The following is a 23,776-nucleotide window of genomic DNA, read 5'->3' on the forward strand; positions in this document are numbered from 1 at the left end:
GAACACATTTGGCATTTCTCAAGTTGAAAGAACTGAAGAAAAAAGCCTCAAGTTGCAATATTTAAGGATTTTACTGGCAAAATATTAAGCCACACAGGAAACATCAAAAGAAGATGGGAGAAATACACATATTTACTGTACCAAAAGCAATTGTTTGAAATTCAACAATTCCAGGAGGTAGCATATGGTCAGGTACCAATGGTACTGACGGAAGAAGTCCAAGTAACACTGAAGGCATTGGTGAAAAATAAGGTCCAGGAATTGATGGATTACCAATTAAGATGTTTCAAAAAACAGAGGCAGTGCTGAAGGTGCTCATCTTCTATGCCAAGAAGTTTGGAAGTCAGCTACCAGCCCAACGAACTGGAAGAGATCCATATTTTTGCCCATTCCAAAGAAAGGTAATCCAAAAGATTGAGGATATTATTGAACAATATCATTAATACCACACCCAAGTAAATTTTGCTGAAGATCATTCAAAAGTGATTGCAAATCGACAGGAAACTGCCAGAAATTCAAGCTGGTTTCAGAAGAGGACATGGAATGAAGGGTATCATTGCTGGTGTCAGATGGATCTTGGCTGAAAGTAGAGAATACCAGAAAGATGTTTACCTATGTTTTGACAAGGCAAAGACATTGGACTGTGTGGATCATAACAAATTATGATAACATTTTGAAGAACAGGGATTGCAGAACACTTAATTGTGCTCGTGAGGAACACATACATAGACCAAGAGGCAGTTGTTGAACAGAGCAAGGGGACTCTATGTGTTTTAAAGTAAGGAAAGGTGTGTGTCAGGGTTGTATCCTTTTACCATACTTATTCAGTCTATATGCTGAACAAGTAATCTGAGAAGCTGGACTATAAGAAGAAGGATGTGGCATCAGGATTGGAGGAAGGCTCATTAACAAACTGCGTTATGCAGATGACACAACCTTGCTTGCTGAAAGTGAAGAGGACTTGAAGTGCTTACTAGTGAAGATCAAAGACTACATATGCCAGTATGGATTGCACCTCAACCTAAAGAAAACAAAAGTCCTCATAACTAAACCAATAAGCAACATCACAACCAACAGAGAACAGGTTGATGTTGTCAAGGACTTCCTTTTACTTGTAGTCACAATCAGTGCTCATGAAAGCAGTAGTCAAGAAATTAAACAACACATTGCATTGGGCAAATCTGCTGCAAAAGACCTCTTTAATGTGTTAAAAAGCAAAGATGTCACTTTCAGGACTATGGTGCACCTGACCCAGGGCATGGTGTTTTCTTTTGCCTCGTATGTATGCAAAAGCTGGACAATGAATAAAGAGGACAGAAGAAGAATTGATGCCTTTGAGTTATGGTGCTGTTGAAGAATATTGAATATACCATGGAATGCCAGAAGAACACACAAATCTGCCTTGGAAGAAGTACAGCCAGAATGCTCCTTAGAAGCGAGGTTGATATCATTTCATGTACTTTGGATGTACTATCAGGAGGACCCATCTATAATCATAGCACGAGATTTAAACATTCCATTACTAATGTATAAATAATATGCAGATAATAAATTAATAAGAACAGAGAAGATGTGAACAAAATTAAGAAAGTGGCTTTGATATATAGAGAACACTGAACCACAGGGACCAAACTCATAATCTTCTGAATTGTAAAATTGGCCCTATGTAGGACCATAAAACAGGCCTCATCAAATTATACAAGGTAAAATACTTTATAGTCTGTTCCTTGACCACAACGAAATTTAACTAGAAATGTGTAGAAGAAAGCTAAATATATATTTTAAAATTCTCATCTGTTCGAAAATTAAATATTCTGCTATGTCTCATGTTAACAAATCTGTCTTGGAAGAAATATAACCAGAATGCTCCTTAGAAGCAAGGATGGTAAGACTATGTCTTACATACTTTGGACACGTTGTCAGGAGAGATCAGTCTCTGGAGAAGAACATCATGCTTGGTAAAGTACAAGGTCAGTGGGAAAGAGAAAATCCCTCAACGAGATGGATTGACACAGTGGCAGCAACAATGGGCTCAAGCATAACAATGATTGTGGGCATGAGGCAGGACCAGGCAGTGTTTCGTTCTGTTGTACTGGGGTTGCTATGAGTTGGAACCAGTCAAACAACACCTAACAACAACAAATATCTCATGTACTTTGGACATGTTAGCAGGAGGGTCTGGTCCTTGGATGAGTACATCATACTTGGTAAAGCAGAGGGTCAGGTAAAAAGAAGAAGACCCTCAAATAGATAGACTGATACAGTGGCTGCAACAATGAGCTCAAACATAGCAAGGATTGTTAAGATGGAACAAGACTGGGCAGTGTTTCGTTCTGTTGTATGTATGGTTGTTATGAGTCTGAACCAATTTGACGTCACCTAACAAAACAATAACATATAATTGCTGATTTAAAGCAAACGGGAAATTAGAAAATATTTTTACTTTAACAATAATAATGATGTAAAATGCCTAATTTGGGAGATGAACCCAAAATAGAAAAAGAATAGCAAACCGAACCTATGAATTCAGAAACAAGCAATAAGAAGAAGAAGAATCAACAGAGAACAAAGTTACAATAAAAAAATCAATAAAACTAGAAATGGATTTCATTCAATGTTTATAAAATTGATAAACCCAATAATAATAATGAGAAGACAGAGGGAAAAATCCAAATAAGAAATAGTAGGAATAAAAGGTCCATTACTGTAGAACCTATAGTTCCTGAAAAGATAACAAAAGATTATAATTAAAACATTATGTCAATAAACTTGACAATTTAGACTACACAGATGCTTTTATAAAAAGAACAACATGCCAAAACTGGAAAAAAAATTAAAAATTTGAGGTATATTAAATATCAAATCCATTATTACAAAAAAAATTCAGACCTAAATGGTGTCCTTCATGGCCTTCATGAGTTCTTCCAAGCAGTAAGGAAGAAGAAGAACCAGTCTTGCATACACTGGAAGGAAATATAAAAAGGAGGAGAAATCTCCAACTCCTTTTATAAGGACAACATAATCTTGATACCTGGACTAACCATAATTAAAGAAAGTATAATTTTACTTCAGTATTTCCTAAAAGCATAAAGGCAAAAATTGAACATCCAGCTATGATAAAAAACCAAACCCACTGTTGTTGAGTCAAGTCCGACTAATAGCGGCCCTATAAGACAGAGTAGTACTGCCCCAAGTGGCTTCCAAGGAGTGGCTTGTGGATTCAAACTGCTAACCATTTGGTTAGCACTCTAGCACTTAACCACCGTGCTATCAGAGCTTCCAGTTATTATACAAACTCTTGGAAAAATAATAGAGAGAAATCTTCTCAGTATAATAAGCAGCATCTTCAAAAATAAACCTATAGCAAACATATACAATGGTGAAATATTTCATAATTCTCTCCACGAGTATTAAAAAGAAACAAAGATAGCCATTGTTCCTAGTTCTATTTAACATTATGTTTGAAGTTAAGCAAATACAGTAAAGCAAGGATAAGAAATAAAATGGCTAAAAATACCAAAGGAAGAAAGAAAATGCATCATTATTCACAGACAACATGAATTACGGAGCAATATTAATAGAATTTACAGACCATCTGAGAGTTAATGAATAAATGTAGCATAATTGCTGCACACAAAATAAATCAACAAAATCGACTGGATTTCTATGTGATGAACAGATAATAGAAAATGCGTTTTAGATAAAATATTGTTTCATTTACAATTGCATCAAATAAGTCAAATTCCTAGTAAAAAGTCCAACAAAAGATATGCAAAACCTCTGCAATGAAAGCTATAAAATATAACTGAGAAAAATTTAAGACGACCGAGATTACTGGAAGAACACACCATGCTTATGGATTGAAGACAATATTTCAAAGATCACAACTCCCATCTCCTAATTGCCTGTAGATTGAATGCAATCCCAATCACAATTCCAGCAGTTTTGTTTGTTTTTACTTGGGAAAGTTGAGTCTCAAAGAAAGGCAAAGACCTAAGAATAACTAGGGCATTTTGAAAAATTAACTAAGTTCTGTGAGCACATTTAAAAAAAAAAAAAAAAAATATCAAGACCTCCTAAAAAACCATAGTGACTAAGACTACGTGGAATTGTTGATATATAGGCAAATTGACCAAGGGAACAAAATAGTTACAACTTTCTATGTATGTATGTATCTATGTATGTATGTATGTATCTATCTATGTATCTGTCATTTATCATCAATCTAATCTATCATCTATTTATCTATTATCTATCTATCGTCTATCTATTATCTATTTATCTATCATATATCTATCATATCTATATATCTTTACATAGAGATATTATATATAGATACATAAAACCAGGTTGCCATCGAGTTGATTCTGACTTATGGTGACCCCGTGTGTGTTAGAGTAGAAACGTGCTCTATGGAGTTTTTAATGGCTGATATTTTGGAAGCAGATCACCAGGCTTTTCTTCTGAGGCATCTCTTGGTGGATTCAAGCCTCCAACTTCTCAGTTAGAAGCCAAACACATCAACCCTTTGCACCACTCAGGGACTACATATATAGAGATAAAGAAGGAGACTGACATAGAGAGAGAGATAGAAATAGAGTGCAAGGGGGTGGCACAGACTATTTGCACTTAACTGCTAAAAGTAGGCTGGCTGTTTGAACTTGCCTCAGCAGCATCACGGAGGAAAGGCCTAGGATCTGCTTCCATAAAGATTAAACACCATGGAGCTCAGTTCTACTCTGTAACACATGTGGTCACCGTGAGTAAAAATCAACTTGACAGCAATGCTTTAAAAATAGACGACTTATGACGAAAATAGTACAGAAAAGCCATGGTGGTCTTTTCAAGATGGTACTATGTCAAAGGATTAAAAAAATAAAATTTACTCTTGACTCCTACTTCATACCAAACACAAAAATAAATTGTGAATGGATATAGATCTAAATGTGAAAAATATAATGACGTTCTAAGAGAATGCATTGGCACTGCTTTTTTTTTTTTTTTTTAAGAGGATGTATAGAAGGCTATCTTTATGATGTTGGGTGGATGAAGACTTATTAAACCAGGTTAAAAAAAAATCACTAACCACAAAGGAAGAAAAAAAAAACTGAATTATTTTAAGATCAATCACTTCTATTCATCAACAGGTGATATTAACAAAGTGAAAAGGCATCCCAGAGAATTTGATGTTGGAATACAAATGTCTGTCAATTAACTTATATCCGCAATATATACTGGATTCCTACAAATTAATAATAAAAAATGCAGTTATCTCAATAGGAAAAAATAAAACAAACACAAAAAAAGCAAACAAACAAAAAACACAACAACGCATTGCCATTGAATCAAAACTAACTCATGGCGACCCCATGTATTACAGAGTAGAACCTCTCCATAGGGCTTTCTTGGCTGCAAACTTCATGGAAGCAGATCTCCAGGCCTTTCTTCCGTGGTGCTGCTAGCTGGGTTTGAATTGCCTACCTTTAGGTTAGCAGTCAGGAGCCCTGATGGTCCAGTGATTAAGTGCTCAGCTGCTAATCAAAAGGTCAATGGTTCAAACCCACCAGTAACTCATCAGGAGAAAGATGTAGCAGTCTGCTTTCATAAAGATTTACAGCCTTGGAAACCCTATAGGGAAGTTCTACTCTGTCCTGTAGGGTCACTATAAGTTGGAATTGACTCGATGGCAGTGGGTTTTTGGTTAGGTTAGTGGTCGAGTGCAAACCATTTATGCCACCCAAGGACTTAGTTTTCCCCAATAGATACATGGATAAAAGTCTTGAATATGCACTTCCCTGAAGAGGATATCCAACAGCAAATATGAAAATTGACTCAAGTCTGTTATGAATCATAAAAATGCAAATTAAATTCATAAAATATAATATCACCTTATACCACCTAGAATGAATAAAATGGAAAAGACATACAATTCGTGGAGTAACTGGAATTCTGATTATTGCTGGTGGGAATGTACATGTGTGCAATTAGTTTGGGGCAGGTCTTTATATGCCTCAAAGTCAAGAATTGATGAAAGAAATATAAATTAATTTGATGTAAAAAGTACAAAATAATCTGCACTGAAAAATGTATCATGTCTAAGGGAAATATTTTTAAAATTTTTGTACCATTTTTACAATATCGAAGGACTTTTTAATTTAATTACATTTTATTCTTTTTTTAATTTCAACTTATAACCTTGAAAAGGGGCTCTTAGAAACCAAGAATAAGAATACCAACAAATGAACAGAAAAAATAGGCAAAAGAAACAAAGAGATAGCTCATCAAAAAAATAGAGAAAATTTGTTTTAAAACACCTGACAAATATGTTGAGTTTCATTCATAATGAAAACATGCTGATTAAAAGTACACTGAAGTTTGCAACAATACAAACTTTGACAATATATTCTGACGGCAAGGATGTGTAAAACCAAGACTGATGAGAGGATAAAGTTGTATAACTCTTATGGAGATAATTTTTTTTCCTATTTATGAAAATTTCAAAAGCAATTTGTCATCCGTGCTTAGGAATTTACACTATAGATATGTCACCTATATTCAAACTGATGTACTGACAAGGCTACTGAAGCTAGCATGGATAAGGTATTGATGAAAACTGCTCTGCTGTCCACATAATGGAGGAGAAAATGATGATAGATTGACTGAACCCACATATATGTATTTTTTTTAAGTAGAAATAAAATGAGGGATAGACTAATTATAGAAACGATAATTTTCATTTAAGAATGGGAGGCAAATTAAATGTATTATAACTGCTTGCAGTTTCATAACTAAAGAGAAAACACATAATTATGCTTGAAGAATTTTCAGAAAATACGTTAAAAAGTGCACCCACTCCTCACTTATTGACATGGTTATGTTCCAAAGACCAGGTTGTTATGCAAAAATTGGTGTTATGAGAAAATGGAGGATGATCACATCAGATCATAAAATGGAGGATGACTACATCATTACACAACTGCCAAATTACATCTTTACATGTCTGCCTAAATATATCATTACATAACTACCAAACCACTGAGAATCATGGCCCAGCCAAGTTGACACATAATCTTAAGCATCACGGCAGCATTACACTTGCCTCACACCTCGGTGTTTGTTACTGCCAGATGTACATTGTTAATGTGCTGAACAGTCACACAGTAGATTTTTTACTATTGCTGTAAATGTGAAATGTTGGAAAATGAGGTAGTCGATAAGTGAGGGGTAGTTGTAAGGCTAATCCGGGGCACTGACACAAAAGATTCTGACTCATAGTGACCCTATAGGATAGAGTAGAACTGCCCCATAGAGTTTCCAAGGAGCGCCTGGTGGATTCGATCTACCGATCTTCTGGTTAGCAGCCTCAGCACTTAACCACTATGCCAAGGGTCTCCAAGTATAGGGCAATTAAATAAGAATAATCCTGGTGCAGAAAATTCAGTGAGTACAGTGTCATAGAGTGCCAAATGGCAATATATGAAAATTTCATATAGGACAAATAAAGCGCTTACGAAAATGAAATAAAAGAATGGAAGATGTTGTATTTCAATCTTGGTGCGTGTTCCTTCACTCCCCTTTCCGGAGGTAGCTGCAAATCCCAATGTTGACCTAGACAACCTTTCCCGATATGCCCCAAATCGCCTTAGAATCCTGAAAAAAGCCACCTTGCATCTGAGATGAAGCATATTTCCCATGACAGACATAGTATCTGAGGAAGAACATATCAGGATCTGTATTTCACTAACTTTTCATTCCAAAAGAGTTACATTCAAATCAAATATTTAAATATATAAATTACCTCCATAGAATGGCTAAAATAATAAGTGATGATAATTATAAAACAGTAGCAGCAGGAAGCATCTTTGGATAAAACATGGCTGTTCACTGGTATTAAATTTGTCAGCAGAAACCTAAGATTACTGAAAAATTGTGGCATTTTTCAAAATAAAAATGTTAAGGACAAAAGTGAAGATGGAGACTGGAAACTTACAAATCCCTCAATGAGAATTTCAACATCCAAAATTGAGCTCTTTGTGCTTTGACTGTCACAGTTTTACGTTTATAACTCATTTCATCACATACCCTGATTGGTTCTGTTTATAACCCAATCGGTGATCAGTTATTTAATATCTTAGCCTGTGTCTAGCATCCAATCATGCTTTTTTTTTGGTGGGGGAGGGTGTGGGTAGGAAGAGGACAGGTAAAGGGCCAATGGAGTATGATTCTTTTAATTAGATTGTCAAATCTAAATTGATAAATGTTAGTATCTTTTCTCATGAAGCCTGTTTATCAATGCAGGAGCCAATGTAGTCTGCTGCTTCATAGAAGTGAGTGAGGTCACATGTGAAAACCAACATCACAAACAAAAAGCTTTTGTTTGAGAACAAAGAAAATGCAACAGTATTACCCAGTAATTTCAATCCAAAGTCTGCTTGCTTTGACTCATCAAACATGTTGCACAGAGAACTTCCCTTGAGATGGTAGGAAGGTTTCTCTAACTTCATAATCACTTGGCATCCCAGTGAGACGTTTTATTAAAATATAGGCAGGTTAAAAGCATAGGGACTGAGCGAAGACTTAAATTGTCTCTCACAGAGGATTAAAAACAGAAACAAAGAAAAAAAAAAAGCCTTGAAAAGCAGCTTTGTTTTCTTTACTTAGCAAGATGACAATGTTAAACCCCAGCTCCGGGCATGCCAGGGGACTCGTTAGAGTGTTTCAATATAATAATTAAAAAGTTTTAATTAAATGGGGGAAATTATATGCACTTGCATATGCAGTTTGGATCCCGAGAGGATAAGAGCTTGTTAAAACATCCCGAGTTTCCAACTCAGCTCTCGCTAGCATCCAGCACAGAAATGAAGCGCCACGTTCACTTCAGAGGAACTTCACAACAGTGAAATCAAAGACAAACTTTGAGAAAAAGTTTTCAGTTTCTCCTTGGATCAGCTGCAATTCTCATACACAAGATGTGGTTATTAGAAGCATGTCTGTTTGCAAGTGTATTGGGAGCGGGACCACGGGAGTGGGAGCACAACGGTGTGCCCATTAATCTGAGGTGGTAGAAGAGCAACACCATCTCCCCTTGGTGCCTTTGGGCTTGTTTGAACTCCTACGTTTAACCTCCAAGAGGTTGACTCCACACGATCATTGACTATTGAAGTGTATCCATCAATCCAAAGAAAGAACTCATTTTCCTGACATGGCCATTTATTTCAGTATTGAAGACTTAACTTTAGATTCATAACTGGTTGTTTTTTTTTTTTTTAATATTTTAACTATATCACAGTATTTATAGTAAATGAACCCACATCCTCAGATGGAGTTGACCTTTTGACTCCCATATTTGTATTACAAGGAGAACTACATTTTAAATAAATTATCTAAATTCCAACATTGCTAGCTTCTTGGCATAATGTAGCACAGAGAAAATACAGTTCTGAATACCTGTTTCTGAAAACCAAATCATATTAAATCCTGGAAAACCTTATAGCCTCTACCAGTAAGATATTGAAGTTTGTGTTATGGTAGTGTTCTCAGTTTTAGCATCCTCGTTTTCTCAATCTATATTTTATTTAACCATTAAGTTAGTGACCTCAGATCTTCTAGTCAGATACATTTGTTGTGATAGATACTATTAGTAACCAACATAATATGAACACCCTCTTTCCTTCCCCACATGTGTAAACTACAAATTTGTTCAAAGATACCAACTGCCCAGTTTTAAAACTTGCTCTTTCAACCAGTACTTAGCTTGAGTTTGGCAAGTGAAGTAGCAAAATAGTGCTTCTAGCATGAATGGCCCTTATAAAATTAATAGACAAAGCCTTATTTCCCTTTTATCATCTCCATCCTTTAGTCTTCATTCTGCTTGGGTCACGGGTTAATGTTTAGTAATTCAGAAGTGATTTGAGATCCTAGGAAAAAAGATAGAAGAAGCCTAGTCCTTTCACTGAGCTGCTAGAGATACCTTCGATTGTCTAACATCAGACTTCTGTTGCGTGAGCATAAACCTTCCGTTGGTTTAGCATGATGGTTGTAGTTTCGCTGTTATTTGTATTTGAGTGTATTAGAGACTTAACAAGGATCTGTCCTACAATTTCTTTCAGTAAAATGACATTCATTTAATGAACTAAAAATAAACTAAATGAGGGCTATTCTAAGCAAAGTAGCCCAGCCATTGTGGAACACTATTAAAGTACTAGATGCAGTGAAATTCAAATCCATTATACCCCTTAATTCTCCCAACCCCTCAGTAAAATATCAGCAAATTGACACATAGCGACCCTATGCACGACAGAACAAAACACCGCCGGGTCCTTCGCCATCCTCACAATTGTTGTTATGCTTGAGCCCATTGTTGCAGCCACTGTGTCAATTCATCTAGTTGAGGGCCTTCCTTCTCCAGAGCCTGATCCCTCCTGATAATATGTATCAACAAATAAATGGCATAAAATACTCAAACCACTCTTGTTCCCTTACTCCGAAACTTAGAAAGGTCAGTAAATTCACAATTTAATATGGATGTTTACACTGCTAAGGGTATAAGTACTGTGTAAGGAATTATTGAAAAGATACAATTTCAACTTTATAGTATAGTGACCTGTAGTAATACATACATAAATATTCTAGATAACTAGAATACATAGTTAATTATCTCCTATGTTGTGTGAGGTATATGTTGCAGTATAATGGATTAGTTATAAAATCATTTAAGACAGTCCAAAATGTATTGATGTGATATTTCTTTATATGCATATTTAAAATGCAATACTGGATGCAATAATGAGCAAGAATAATACCTGAGCTACAGTGGAACAAGGTCTGAGAGGCATGAGTTCCAAAAAAGTTCCTTTTAATTTTTTTTTTATTTAAAATTAAAAAAGATGGATAGAAATGCATTTTACTGTTTCAAATGATGGTCTCAGTATTTCAGACTGTGTTTTAACTACATAATTTCATAAAAGGAACACAGTCAGGTGGTTATGTAACATTCAGGCTCTCACAAGGCATTAACCTGTATTGTTGAATTGACTTCCACATAGTTTTCTTTGACAAGGAAGACACCATAATGAAGATGGTAACCCACACACTTCACATTAGAAAAGTGAGAAAGGAAAGACAGTCTCTCACAGCTGCAGCTGAACTGGCCTGGCTCAGTCACGTAGGCCATGGCGTTCTCATCTTGATTCTTTAATAAAAAGAAAAAAATTGCTGAACACCAGCATCAGAAAAAGGTTACTAAGATGGAATTTACTCCATAGACATGTCTGAGGACAGATAAAAACAAGAACACTCCCCGAAGAACTGAAATGGCTAATATCTTAGTTTCCCAGTTAATATTAGCGACTGCTGTTTCTTTGCCAATTACAACTTTAGCAATGTTTCATTCCTCCTGCCTCCTAGATATAATTGCCCTCATTTCTGACACCACTCAATCCAGGAAAATTGTCACTTCCTTGATCCTTCTTCAAATCAACTAACACCATTTGAAATAAGTCCCTTCCAACACTCTCTTACTGTGACCCCACACGATTTCCCATTATATGCTGTTTCATTTATTGCATTGAGCGAATAAGCCCAATATGTTCACCTGCATGTGGGTTCATGGTGGTCTTTAGCTGGAGGGCATTGAGAGAAACTTATTCTATTGCTGTATGTTACGTATTAGTGTACTAAGAATTTGCTGTTAAATGTTATATAATGGATTTTTAATAATAATATATGGTTCTTGTATCCATAGAGTAAAATAGTGAAAGCAGGCAAAAATGACATGAACTTGATTGGATTTAAGAAGACAATTATGGAAAAATGTCTGCATCAATAAAAATGTATTGCAGACAACCCTGATTATAACACTGGTTTCAAAGGAAATCTCTACTGCCTATGTCATACATATGTCTCATAATGATAAAATATGTTTTATGCTGTGTAAACTGGATACATGATCTTATTCTTAGAACAATTGATTCTATAATATTAGAAGTAATCTTTTTTATTTTATATATGTGTTTGATGTGTGAATATGTGTGTAGATAAATGTTTGTGTATAAGAATTTATAAGATTTGAAATTAGGCAGTATTTTAGGAGGATGTTAGGATATACATTGTGATATATACACCACAATGTGTATATATTTATGTGAGTATGTATGTGTATTATATTGCAACCATTGTTCACATGAAGAATATGAAATATGTGGAGACAATAAGAATGATAAGATCAGGGTAGGAATCAGAGAAATATTTTACACCCACTGTGATGAATTTGGAAAGTTTTCATGAAGAAGAGTATTTCAAAAACTTGTGGAATTATGTGTAGAAGCCAACATAGTTGGAAAGGTAAGAGAAAAAGTGTATATTAGAAAATAGGAGCTAAGGAAATGACTTACAGTGGAGTAAAACAGGCTTGTTCTTAAGAGTGAATGGGAAATGTGGAGTAGAAGCAACCCTGAAAGGTTATTATAATCTGAGGTGTTCCAGGGGATGATTCCAGCCTAGAGTGTTGGTATTCTCTTGAAACCACTAATGTTTCAGAGAAGAAACACTTTCTTAATTCCCACCTGCATCTCCTTGTTCTGGAAACTATACACAATCAGATTTAATGTGGGGGTCACAATAGTATAGAGTGCAGCTACCACCTTGTCCTTGTCAAATGTGTAGCTGGTAGCAGGGTGGATATAGGTGTAGATTACAGGGGAATAGTAGAGGGAAACCACGATGAGGTGGGATGAGCATGTTGAAAAGGCCTTCTTCTTGCCTTCTGCTGTGCGGATTTTGAGAATAGCAGCAATAATAAAACCATAGGAGATGAAGGTGAGAATAAAGTCACCAACGGCAAGGATGTCGTCAGCAACATACACCATCAGCTCGTTGACTCTCACGGGACTGCAGGACAAAGCTAGAAGGGGAGGTGTCTCACAGAGGAAGTGGCCAATGGTATGGGGGCCACAGAAGGTGAGCTTCAGGATGAGACCCATGTGCACCAAGGAACTGGTCACTGCAATAGCCATGACAATGCTGAGCAAGGCCACACACATATGATGGTTCATAATAGTGGTACAGCGAAGAGGGAAGCAGATGGCCACATAGCGGTCGTAGGCCATGGTGGTGAACAGAACCATCTCAGCCCCAAGGGACCATGTGAAGAAGAAGAGCTGGGACATGCAGCCACCATATGAGATGATCTCCTCTGACGTGAGTGTGGTCCACAGCATTTTGGGTATGATGCTTGTTGTGCAGATGATGTCCACGATTGCCGGTGCCAGAAGGAAGACATACATGGGGGTATGCAAGGTGGTGTTATAAATTATGGCAACCACAATGAGCATATTGCCAAGAAAAGCCACAAGATAGATGAAGAGAAAGATGACAAAGAGAACTCCCTGGAGTTCAGGATTTCTGCTGAGGCCCAAAATTATAAACTCAGTCACTATGCTGTGGTTCATCCTGCTTTGGCGATTAAATGACTGACGTTGCGCTGGTTGAATGACGGGAGTTAAAGGGATCTGCATATTGTTATTAGGATATTTTCTGCGGTGAGCGTGTGTGTGAATTTAATGATTTGATACAGCTCTTATGATGTAGGAATTCCCTTATGATGGCGTTCTCTCTTCCAGACAATACCCTTTATTTGCCAGACAGATGCCATTCTCTGACTTGTGTTCTTCTATTGATGACTCAAACAAACTAAAGCCAGTGGTTAAGAACAAAAAGATAAGAAAAATAAGTCTCTTCATATATTTCTATATTATTTTCTGAGTTGAAACTTGTCTAAGAATAATTTATGTTCTTACGTAAACACCCCATGAAAATATAATACAAATAAATACATATCTCTTTAACTTGGTTAGTCACATGATATTCTTAGATGCCTTTCTTGAGACATATTAGTAGGAATAACTGGAACAACAGAGCTAATTACAGTGGGGACATTTCAAGGAAAAAATGCCTCTCATAATAATTTAACAGTGGATATCCATGTGGCCACTATTACAACTACTAAAAAATTTAATCATATATCTGCCTTGACACTTTTTCTTCAGTTTGACAAGCATATTGCTGAAGTTGAGTGAACTAATCATTTGCTGCACTGTCAGATAATGGCAAGATAATTGGGTTTAAAAATAGATGATCTAGGATTGCATCTTGTTTTTATTACAGTTTTAAGTTAACCATTTAAATTTCATAAGCTTCAGGTTACTTAGTTCTAAGAAATTGGATAAGTTGGGATAAAAATTAAAAATTATATAAAAACTGGAACTGAACCAGTCTTCACTGAGTTGATTCCAACTCATGGGGACTCCACAAGTGTCAGAGTAGAATTGTCCTCCACAGGGTTTTCAGCGGCTGATTTTTCAGAAGTAGATCTCCAGACTTTCTCCCGAGGACCCTCAGGATGGACTTGAACAACCAACGTTGTGACGAGCAGTTGAGGGCTTAACCATTGTACCACTCAGGGACTCAGACCTACATATTGTATAGACAGAGCTAAAGTTTCATAAGGATAACCAAGGCAAAGAGGCAGCTGGAAACAGTTTTCTGGAAAGCAGCCACTATGAGTATAAATGAAATTCTTGTGCTATTTTATTTTTTCCCAAAACTTCTGTAGCATTTTTGCTACCTGTTTCTTTTTTGCTTATTTACTTTGTTAGTTTTTTTTTTTTTTTTTAGTGCAGAGTACGTTATTTACATGAATTCATGGCTGTTAGAACTGTCATGATAAGGTGAATCTAGTAGAAGTTTTCGAAATACTCATGAATTTATTCACAGGTTTATATTTTTCAGTGTCCTTTGACTTTTTAAAGCTTATGATTTTTCTCTTATACCTAAATAGAAGCATAAATACAAATCCTTTTTGAGTGTGGGTACAAAGTCAAGTCTAATTTGTAGCCTTGCAGCCTCATTTAATTAACTGGCTAAATAAATTTAAGCTACTGATTGATTCATTGGCAGTTGTTCAGATCAAGAAAAAAAAAAAAACATTTTGTCTAACGTAATCAAGGTTGAGGATTCTTAGCTTTAATTTTCATTTCCGTGTAATGCAATAGCATAACAAGTACCATTACTTGGATATATGATATGTGACAGGTTCTGCAGCTATGGTATAGTTTAATCCTCACAGTACACTGAGTCTTTAATAACTGAAGGCTAGAGTCTCAATGTGCCTGTGATAATGAAACACTGCACAGTTAAAATAACCATGGCTAGAATTACACATCTTATAAATGAGTGGGCCAAGATTGGCACTTAGATTGTCTGACTCCAAAAATACTGGTATTAACCTTTCTGGTATATGCCTTTAGGCAAAAAAAGCACAGCAGAATTACACAACACATGAATAAGTAATATTTGAAAGAACATGGAAGGCTTATTTTGAATGAGATATGATTTGTGGAAGGAAAATATATGCAAATTTGTTGTCTTCAAATATTTAAACGATTTGATACTGAACTAGATTATATCAACCAATCACTAAGTATTGAGTGTCGAATATGGTTTCAAATGATATTAAAAGGGTATGGGAAGATCACACCATCTGAATCAGAGACCTGGCTTCAAAATTTCTTGAGGTGAATCTATAAAAAAAAAAATCACTCCCCTTTCAGCCTACATGACATTACCTACATAAAAAATTCATTTGCCATTGAGTCAATTCTGATTGATGGTGACCCTATGTACTTCAGAGTAGAATTGTACCCCTCGGGATTCTCAATGGCTGAGTTTTTGGAAGGAGATCATCAATCAGCCCTTTCTTCTGAGGTGTCTCTGGGTAGACTCAAACCTCAAACCATTTAGTTAGTAGTTAAGAGCATTAAACATTTGCCCTACCCAGAAATAAGTACTCAATACAAAAGGAACACTCCCTGTTGAAGGAAAAAAAAAAATAAAAAAAAAAAAGCTTCAATTTTCCCTTAGAGAACTATTATTTATCAATGTAAATGATATTATTACCAAAGTCACTTATCTATATAATTGTTGCCTATCAAATCTTTTGAAGCTTGGTATAAGGGAGAGATTCCAGCACCAAGATACAAAACAACGTTTCACAAAATGTCAGTCGCAAGAAGGTAAGAAGTACAAATCCTGTCCACCATCTCTGAGTTAAGAGCAAAGGTAAGAGAATCTGGAGATTTTTTTTTTTTTTCTCATCTCCTTTTGTAATGCCACCAATTCTCCTTCACAAGAACAATGGCATTGACTGGGCTCTGTTCCCAGTACTGATTGCATGAGTAAGCATGGGTTACTGTGTGCAGAAGAGGCTGAATCCAGGAGGAGACCCTGACACATTTCACTAGGAGGAGGAATCTATGGAATATAAAACCCTAGTACAGAATGTCTACTTTTGGTCCAGGGTGAAGATATTTACTGCCCATTACCAGCCGGTATCCAAATAGTGTTCAATAATTTCTCCTGAAATTCTGCAAGTGAGATTGGTCTGACTTGTATAAATTACCCTAGTATCTCTAAAGGCCACAGCTTTCAGAGAACAACAGTCTGCTCACATCAGCAGAAAAGGTGTTTTTCTAAGTCTTACAAATCAAAAGCCATTTACTTTTGGTCACGTCGCTTTCTGGTCATCTGGTTTGGAATTATCAGCTTTGCTGTAGTTATTACAGTGACTCTGGCGAAGATTGACTATTCATTAATACTTGGAGATGAAAAATCAGTGAGATTTAGTTAGAGTCATGGTAATGGGGCCTAAATCTTAACCCTGGGTCTTTCTGCCCATGGCCTTGCGTTTCTAATTTACATTTTCTCAGTCTCTTCACTGATTAATGGGACAATAACAGTTGTAACTTCATTGGCATGTTCTTTAGATTAAATAGTGAATGTAAATCATTATCCCAATCTGGGCCCATATTAAGCTTCCTATTAAAGGTAATTATAATTATTATTTAGTTCCCAAAACTCGGTCATTTTCAAGTCTTATGTTTTAGTATATAATTTTTTTTAATAATAATGAGACAATTTTTAATATCTACTGGAAGAAAAAAATTCCAAAAGTATATTTGAAATAATCGAATGGATATTATAGTGTAAGAAAAATAAGATTGGTCTGGGACAGTAAAAGACAAGAGAGTTAATTCTAATTACAATAAAGATGCTTTTATAGGTCATGCTTTGTAATAATCAGCATGTTATTGTCTTTGATTACAATAATGTGGAAAATGTAATATATGTTCTCAATTATTTGAGGTTTAATGATAAAAACAAACTTTTGTACAATTAACTTTCATATGTTGATATAGTGAGCAAATTACTAGAACTAGGAATGATTTAATTACTAATAGCACATTTAATTTAATCTTAGGATCATGGAAAGCCTAAAAAATACATGTTACAGTGTCTCTGAAAAGTAAGCAGTTCTCTAGAAGTGTGAAGGGAAAAGCAGCAGGGAGGAGAAAATAAATTCTAAGGAAAAATACTAATGTGTAAAAGTATAGGTTATAAAGTATAAAATGTGCCTGAGAAACAGCAAGTTCGATTATCAGGTGGAAGCAGCTTTGTGTACAGAGAGGAAGTGCTGTGAGAGGTGAAGTACAATGAGATGGTCTTGTTCAGATTATTTGCTCTGAGGGATTATTTTGTGCCACTGCAGGCAATAAGGGAGAAATTGGAAGTTTCTGCAAGAGGAAGTAATATGAGATGTGTCAAGATTTTAGAAAGACAGCCTGCAGGCAGCACAGAGAATGGATTCAAGGGAGATACTTTGTTGTCCGCATTGGGCAGAGATTGCATTGACAAGCACTAACTGGTTTGTGGAAGAGCATTAATTTCATTAAATTTAACACTAGAACTTATTTATAGTGATTGAAAGATATTAGGTACTAGAATAAGATGAAAGTTATATAATCGATACATAAGTCATTTAATACATATACTGAAACCAAACCAAACCTGTTGCTGTCAAGTTGATTCTGACTCACAGCAACCCTACAGGACAGACTAGAACTGCCCCATAGGGATTCCAAGGAGCGGCTGGTGGATTCGAACTGCCAACCTTTTGATTAGCAGCTGAACTCTTAACCAGTGCACCACCAGTGCTCCATATATACTGTAGTATAGTTAATATTATAATGTATATATACAAACATATATAAAGTTCTGTAATAGATAAACCCATACGCTAAATATGTTCATTTTAATTATTGAGCAGGATGCAGGCACATTACTAAATAAACACTGGCAACCCCTTCTTTACCATACCCTTTGCCATCGAGTCAATTCTGACTTATAGCATCCCTATAGGACAGAGTAGAACTGCCCCATATGGTTTCCAAAGAGTTCCTGGTGGATTCGAACTGCTGACCTTTTGGTTAGCAGCCATAGCTCTTAACCGCTACACCACCAGGGTTTCCAGCCCCTTTTTTATTAGAGGCATTAAATTGAGGTCACCCTGTTGGCTGACTCTAACACCACAGTCAGTAGCAGTCCATATTGGCGCTTTATGGATATGCCATTCACTGTGTTGCTTTATTTAATCTTGATAACAGGAATAATTAAGAATTAAAAATATCAATGTCCCTACTTTACATATGAGGAAGTTGAAGCAAGACAAGGTTAACGAACTTGCTCATTGTCACACAATGACGTTGGTGATGTTAGGATCTGAATCCAGGGAGTCTAATGTCAAAAGTCATGTTGTGGCCTATGAACCCATGTTATGCTGCTGACAACTCCCAGAGCACCCGTTATTCTGCATCATCATCTTCTTTTTTAAATAATATCTTCATTTCCAACTTGAACAATATAGACACAATTGCAAAGGGCCTGGGCAGTGCAAATGGTTAAGTCCTTGGCTACTAGTCAAAAGGCTGGCCATTCGAACCCACCCAGAGGCACCTCAGAAGAAAGACCTGGTGATCATTACATCAGAAAGATCACAGCCGTGAAAACCCTGTGAAGGACAGTTCTACTCAGTCACATACGGGGTCGGCATGAGTCCAAACAGACTTGATGGCAACTGTTTTTTTTTTAGTATGTGTAAGGCAAGGTGCTAGAAACAAAAGCAACCACTGTGTTCTATGAGACTAAAAACCTATAAGACTAAAAAAGGTAAAATTTACTCTATGTTCTGATGTTCCTGAAAGATTTCTGCCAGACAATTTTGTTCTAGGCATCTCTTCTCAGTTGTCGTTGTGTGCCATCAAGTTGATTCTGACTCATAGTGACCCTGTTAGACAGAGTAGACCTGCTCCACAGGGTTTCCTGGCTGTAACCTTCATGCGAGCAGATTGCCAGGTCTTCTCTCTCACAGAGTGGCTGGTGAGTTCAAACCACTGACCATTCAGTTAGCAGCCTAGGGCTTAACCATTGCGCCACGTTAAGTCAAAGGCGGTGCTAGTTAAAGCTGTGTTCAAAGATGATGCTGTATTTTCTTCAGCTTAGCTTCATAGCTAAGTACTGAAAGAGAGGTGAAAACTGATATTTCTCAGTTTTCTAAGGTTTTGAAGTGATCAGTGAGACAGAGGAAAGAATGGAAGAACACAGTGCCTGGGAAGCATAGTGCAGCATAGAAAGAAAAAAGGTGCCAGGGCTAGAGGAGTGTGTCTCTAGCCCGGGTACAAACCACGGCACTACTGAGTCAGAATGATCAATGTTCTGGTTAGCCGGACACTGTCTAGTTTTATCACTGAAAGATCAATGTCCTAGGAAATTGATCAGTCCCAGGAAAACTGGGAAGGTTGGTCTCCCCAGGGTTTGTCAAAAAAATGCAACGCCTGGGTCTGAGAACCTCAGCCACTTCTAACTCCCAAAGCACTTTATTCTCGAACTTTGTGGAGAGATTATTTTCCAAGTTTAACTTTAAATCTACCACTGTCCTTATCCCAGAGTCTCTCAAAGGTCGAATATGCACATAAAATTAATTACTATCCCAAATTTGTATACAAGCCCTACTTTTGCCAAGTGTTTCAAGCGGCTTAGAGCATCTTCTTACAATGAGAAGCTTTGAAACTCATTTGAAATCATTTTGTTAATTAAACATTTAGGCTAACTGAATAAATTACATATTCTAAAATAATTTTCCAAACATATTAATCATTCTTATCACAATGGTAACACTATTCAGCCTACATATATTTGCCTATGTTCTAAACTCCAATTTGTACATATTCAGTATGAAAGAAATAACTTCAACAAAGCAGGGAGGCAATATAAATAAATGTAAAATTAAATAACTATTCCTGTTTTCAGTGAATTGCAATCTAACAGTTGGTAGATATGTGATTTGATGGGTAATGTTTTCAGCTTCGGTAAATGACAGTACATGTCTTTTACACTATTTTGGTAAGTAGCTCCTGTAACCATTAGCACATCTGGATATATTTTCAGGATGGCTAACAGAGTTCTACAGTGCTTTTGGAACAGTGGTACAGAATAAATCAGACACATTTCCTGAATTCCTTAGTAGCATTCCCTAAATATGAGAGCCATGGATGCATTAAAAAAATATATATGTATATATCTTCTTAAAAAAATTGTCAAGTTCCACATAAGAAATTCTAATTATACAAACAGGATTAACAGAGATGCGGAATCTTGGTCTCGAGAGGTATTGTAAATATATCTAACTTGATCAAGTCATATGAATTAAAAGAGAGTAACTGTTGTCTTTGTTGTTGAGTGTCGTGGAGTCAATTAGTATTCATAGTGACTTCATGTGACAGAGTAGAACTGTCCCATAGAATTTTCTCGGCTGAAACCATTATGGTCTTTATGGACGCAGATCAGCAGGTCCTTCTCTAAGGCGTGGCTTGGTGGATTCGAACCACTAAAATTTTCTTAAAAGCCCAGTGCCATTTTCCCCACTAGGGCTCCTTAGAGAATAACTAATGCTTAATAAAGACAGACATTTTAAACGTGCTGTTAATTTTTGTAATAAGTGTTGTATCTCTTCAGAAATAAATCTTTTAATTTAGGTCCATATGTCCTGTGAGAAATATTTGCCCGGAAATATTGTAGCCTAAGTACAAGCATATAGAGTTTTGTAATAAGCAACATCTGGAGTGTTCTCAAAATTGATTAAAGCAATGCTGTTGAATTTAAAACTATTTATCTTATGCAATAAGAAATAAAGTTTATGTATCCAGCTTTCTATATGAGCAATCTTGTTGTGTTCTTGTATCCCATACACATTTTTAAAATAGAAAAGGAAAAACTATTATACTGGTTAATCTGTTTTGGATTGAGTTACAATCATCTGATGGAATTTCTCTTGTCCTGTTCCTAAAAACAGAAATAAAAATGTTACTTTGTTCTTATATATCCCGGCTGAGGTCATGATTTCAGGGCAACCATGAAAATTAGACACTGTGTCCACAAATACTCACTTTAGTTCCCTGTATCATCACGCCCAAATGGTAGTCAGTGTTAAATCACTAATAAAAACTGAAAATAAAGATGATAACCCCTTTTGGATTGCTGTCAACAGACCTGTTTCACTCTTGCTTAAAGGGTTGGTTTCTTCATATTTAGGATCAATCAAAAACATGTTTCCTGACTCAAGTGTAAAGGACACCAGGGAACAGTATCTTGGACTGAGTTTCTGACACCTAAGTTAAAGTGGACCTCAGAGGGACCACCCTACACTAATTGCTAAAGAATGATGTGGGCTGACTTGAACTTTGAGTGTCATTTATTTATGAAGACCAGAAGCCATCCCATGATAATACCTCTGTGGGGTAGGATATGATTAATGAGAGACACTGGGAATCCTGGAGGGGTTTCAAAGAATGGATGAACATTTTTATAAAGAACAATTACAACTGCTTGGAAGACACCCTCTACTCCAATGGAAACTAAACAGTGGAAAACCAAAAAAAAAAAAAACTCAACCCATTGCCATTGAGTTCATTCCGACTCATAGTGACCCTATTTGAAAAAAAAAAAAAAAAGCCAAGCGTGTTGCCTTCCAGTCGATTCTGACACGTAGTGACCCTAAAGGACAGAGTAGAACTGCCTGCATGGGGTTTCCAAGGAGCATCTGGTGGGTTTGAACTGCTGACCTTCTGGTTAACAGCTATTAACCACTACGGTTTCCAAATAGAGCACAGTAAAACTGCCCCACCGAGTTTCCAAGGAGCACCTGGTGGATTGGAACTGCTGACCTTCTGGTTAGCAGCTGTAGCCCTTAGCCAGTATGCCACTAGGGTTTCAGAATAGGGCAGAGTAAAACTGACCCATAGAGTTTCCAAGGAGCACCTGCTGGATTTGAACAGCTGACCTTTGGGCTAGCAGCCATACTTCTTAACCATTATGCCACCACAGTTTCTAAACAGTGGAAAGGATGGTAGGAAATGAATTCAAACACTAGGATTACTGCAAAGATTAAACAAGTTCATTTAGTCCTCTAGCCTGGGGCAGAGGGTGGGGGCAGCTACAAATACACTATGGTATGATATATAGTTTCCAGTTAACGAATATGACAAAATGAACTTTTCAGCTAAATTTCTTTTGAAATTGAATAGAATCATTTGAAAATTGATTTCATTCATCATTCTAGAACTAAGTATATACAAAAAAAAAAAAAAAGACCATTGGCATTGGGTCGATTCCATCACAGCGACCCTATAGGACAGGGTAGAACCTCCCCATAGGATTATCAAAAGAGGCATGGTGGATTCAAACTGCTGAGCTATTGGCATAGCAGCAGTAGCTCTTAACCACTACACCACCAAGGAACTGAGAATACCCATACACAAGTGCAATTAATCGGTGTGATAGACTCACAATCAAATAACATTGACTCTGGTCCTCTTGCTAAATAGTATTATAGTTTAAAATATCCGTGATAACCCAAACCTGCATTTTAATGTTTACCATACGGACTTCTTTCCTCTGTTTGCTTATCTTAGAGAAAAGGCACGTAGGTGGATATTAGACCATTTAATCAACTTCTTAAGCTTTCATTCAGTGACCTTTTTTCTTTTGCTGAAGTTTTCTCTATTGAAAAACTTTTTTTTTTTTTCCTTTTATCATAGGGCAACATGCTTTCTTGGTTCTTCTTCTAATTTACTGCTCACTCTCAGCTTTCTTTTCTGGAGCTTCCTCCTACCTCTCATTTTTATATTTTTAATTTTATTGTGGTAAAGATAAGTATAACATAAAATTTGCCATTGTAACCATTTTTACATGTACAAGTCAGTGACATTAATTACATTCATAATGTTGGGCAACCATTATCAAAACTTATTTCCAAAACTTTTTCATCACTCCAAAAGCATCCATTGAGTGATAACTCCCCACTTTCCTTTCCTCTCTACCTCTGATAACCACTAATCTACTTCAGTCTCTATGCAATTGCCTATTCTAGAGCATTGAAAATGTGTCCTTTCGTGCCTGACTCCTTTCAGTGAGCCTAATGTTTATAAGGTTCATCCATGACATAGATGTATCAGAACTTCATTTATCTTTATGGTTGAATAATGTTTCATTCTATGTAAGTACAACGTTTTGTTTATCCACCCACCAGTTGGCTATTGTGAATAGTTCTGCAGTGAATATTAGTGTACAAATATCTGTTTGAATCCGTGCTTTCAGTTATTTTGGGTATATACCCATGAGAGGAATTGCTGGGCCAAATGTAATTTTTTGTTTAACTTTCGAGGAATCACCAAACTGTTCTCCACAGTGGCTGCACCATTTTACATTCCCACCAGAAATGTCCAAAATTTCCAATTTCTTCACATCATCATTAGCAATTGGTATTTTCCTCTCTCTCTCTCTTTATAACAGCCATACTATTGGGTACAGACTGTTATCTCATTGTGGT

The 23,776-nt window shown here is 36.3% G+C and overlaps 1 protein-coding gene across 1 annotated transcript; it reads right to left on the minus strand.

Moving 5' to 3' along the window:
• Positions 1-12,533: 12,533 nt before the first annotated feature.
• LOC100675526 (olfactory receptor 13G1) lies at positions 12,534-13,494 on the minus strand. Its single transcript, XM_010600740.3, has one exon. It carries the CDS (start codon positions 13,446-13,448, stop codon positions 12,534-12,536), a length of 915 nt encoding a protein of 304 aa, XP_010599042.3. The 5' UTR covers positions 13,449-13,494.
• Positions 13,495-23,776: the final 10,282 nt, after the last annotated feature.

This window comes from Loxodonta africana, chromosome 2 (genome assembly GCF_030014295.1).
Source record: "Loxodonta africana isolate mLoxAfr1 chromosome 2, mLoxAfr1.hap2, whole genome shotgun sequence".
NCBI classification, from domain to species: domain Eukaryota; kingdom Metazoa; phylum Chordata; class Mammalia; order Proboscidea; family Elephantidae; genus Loxodonta; species Loxodonta africana.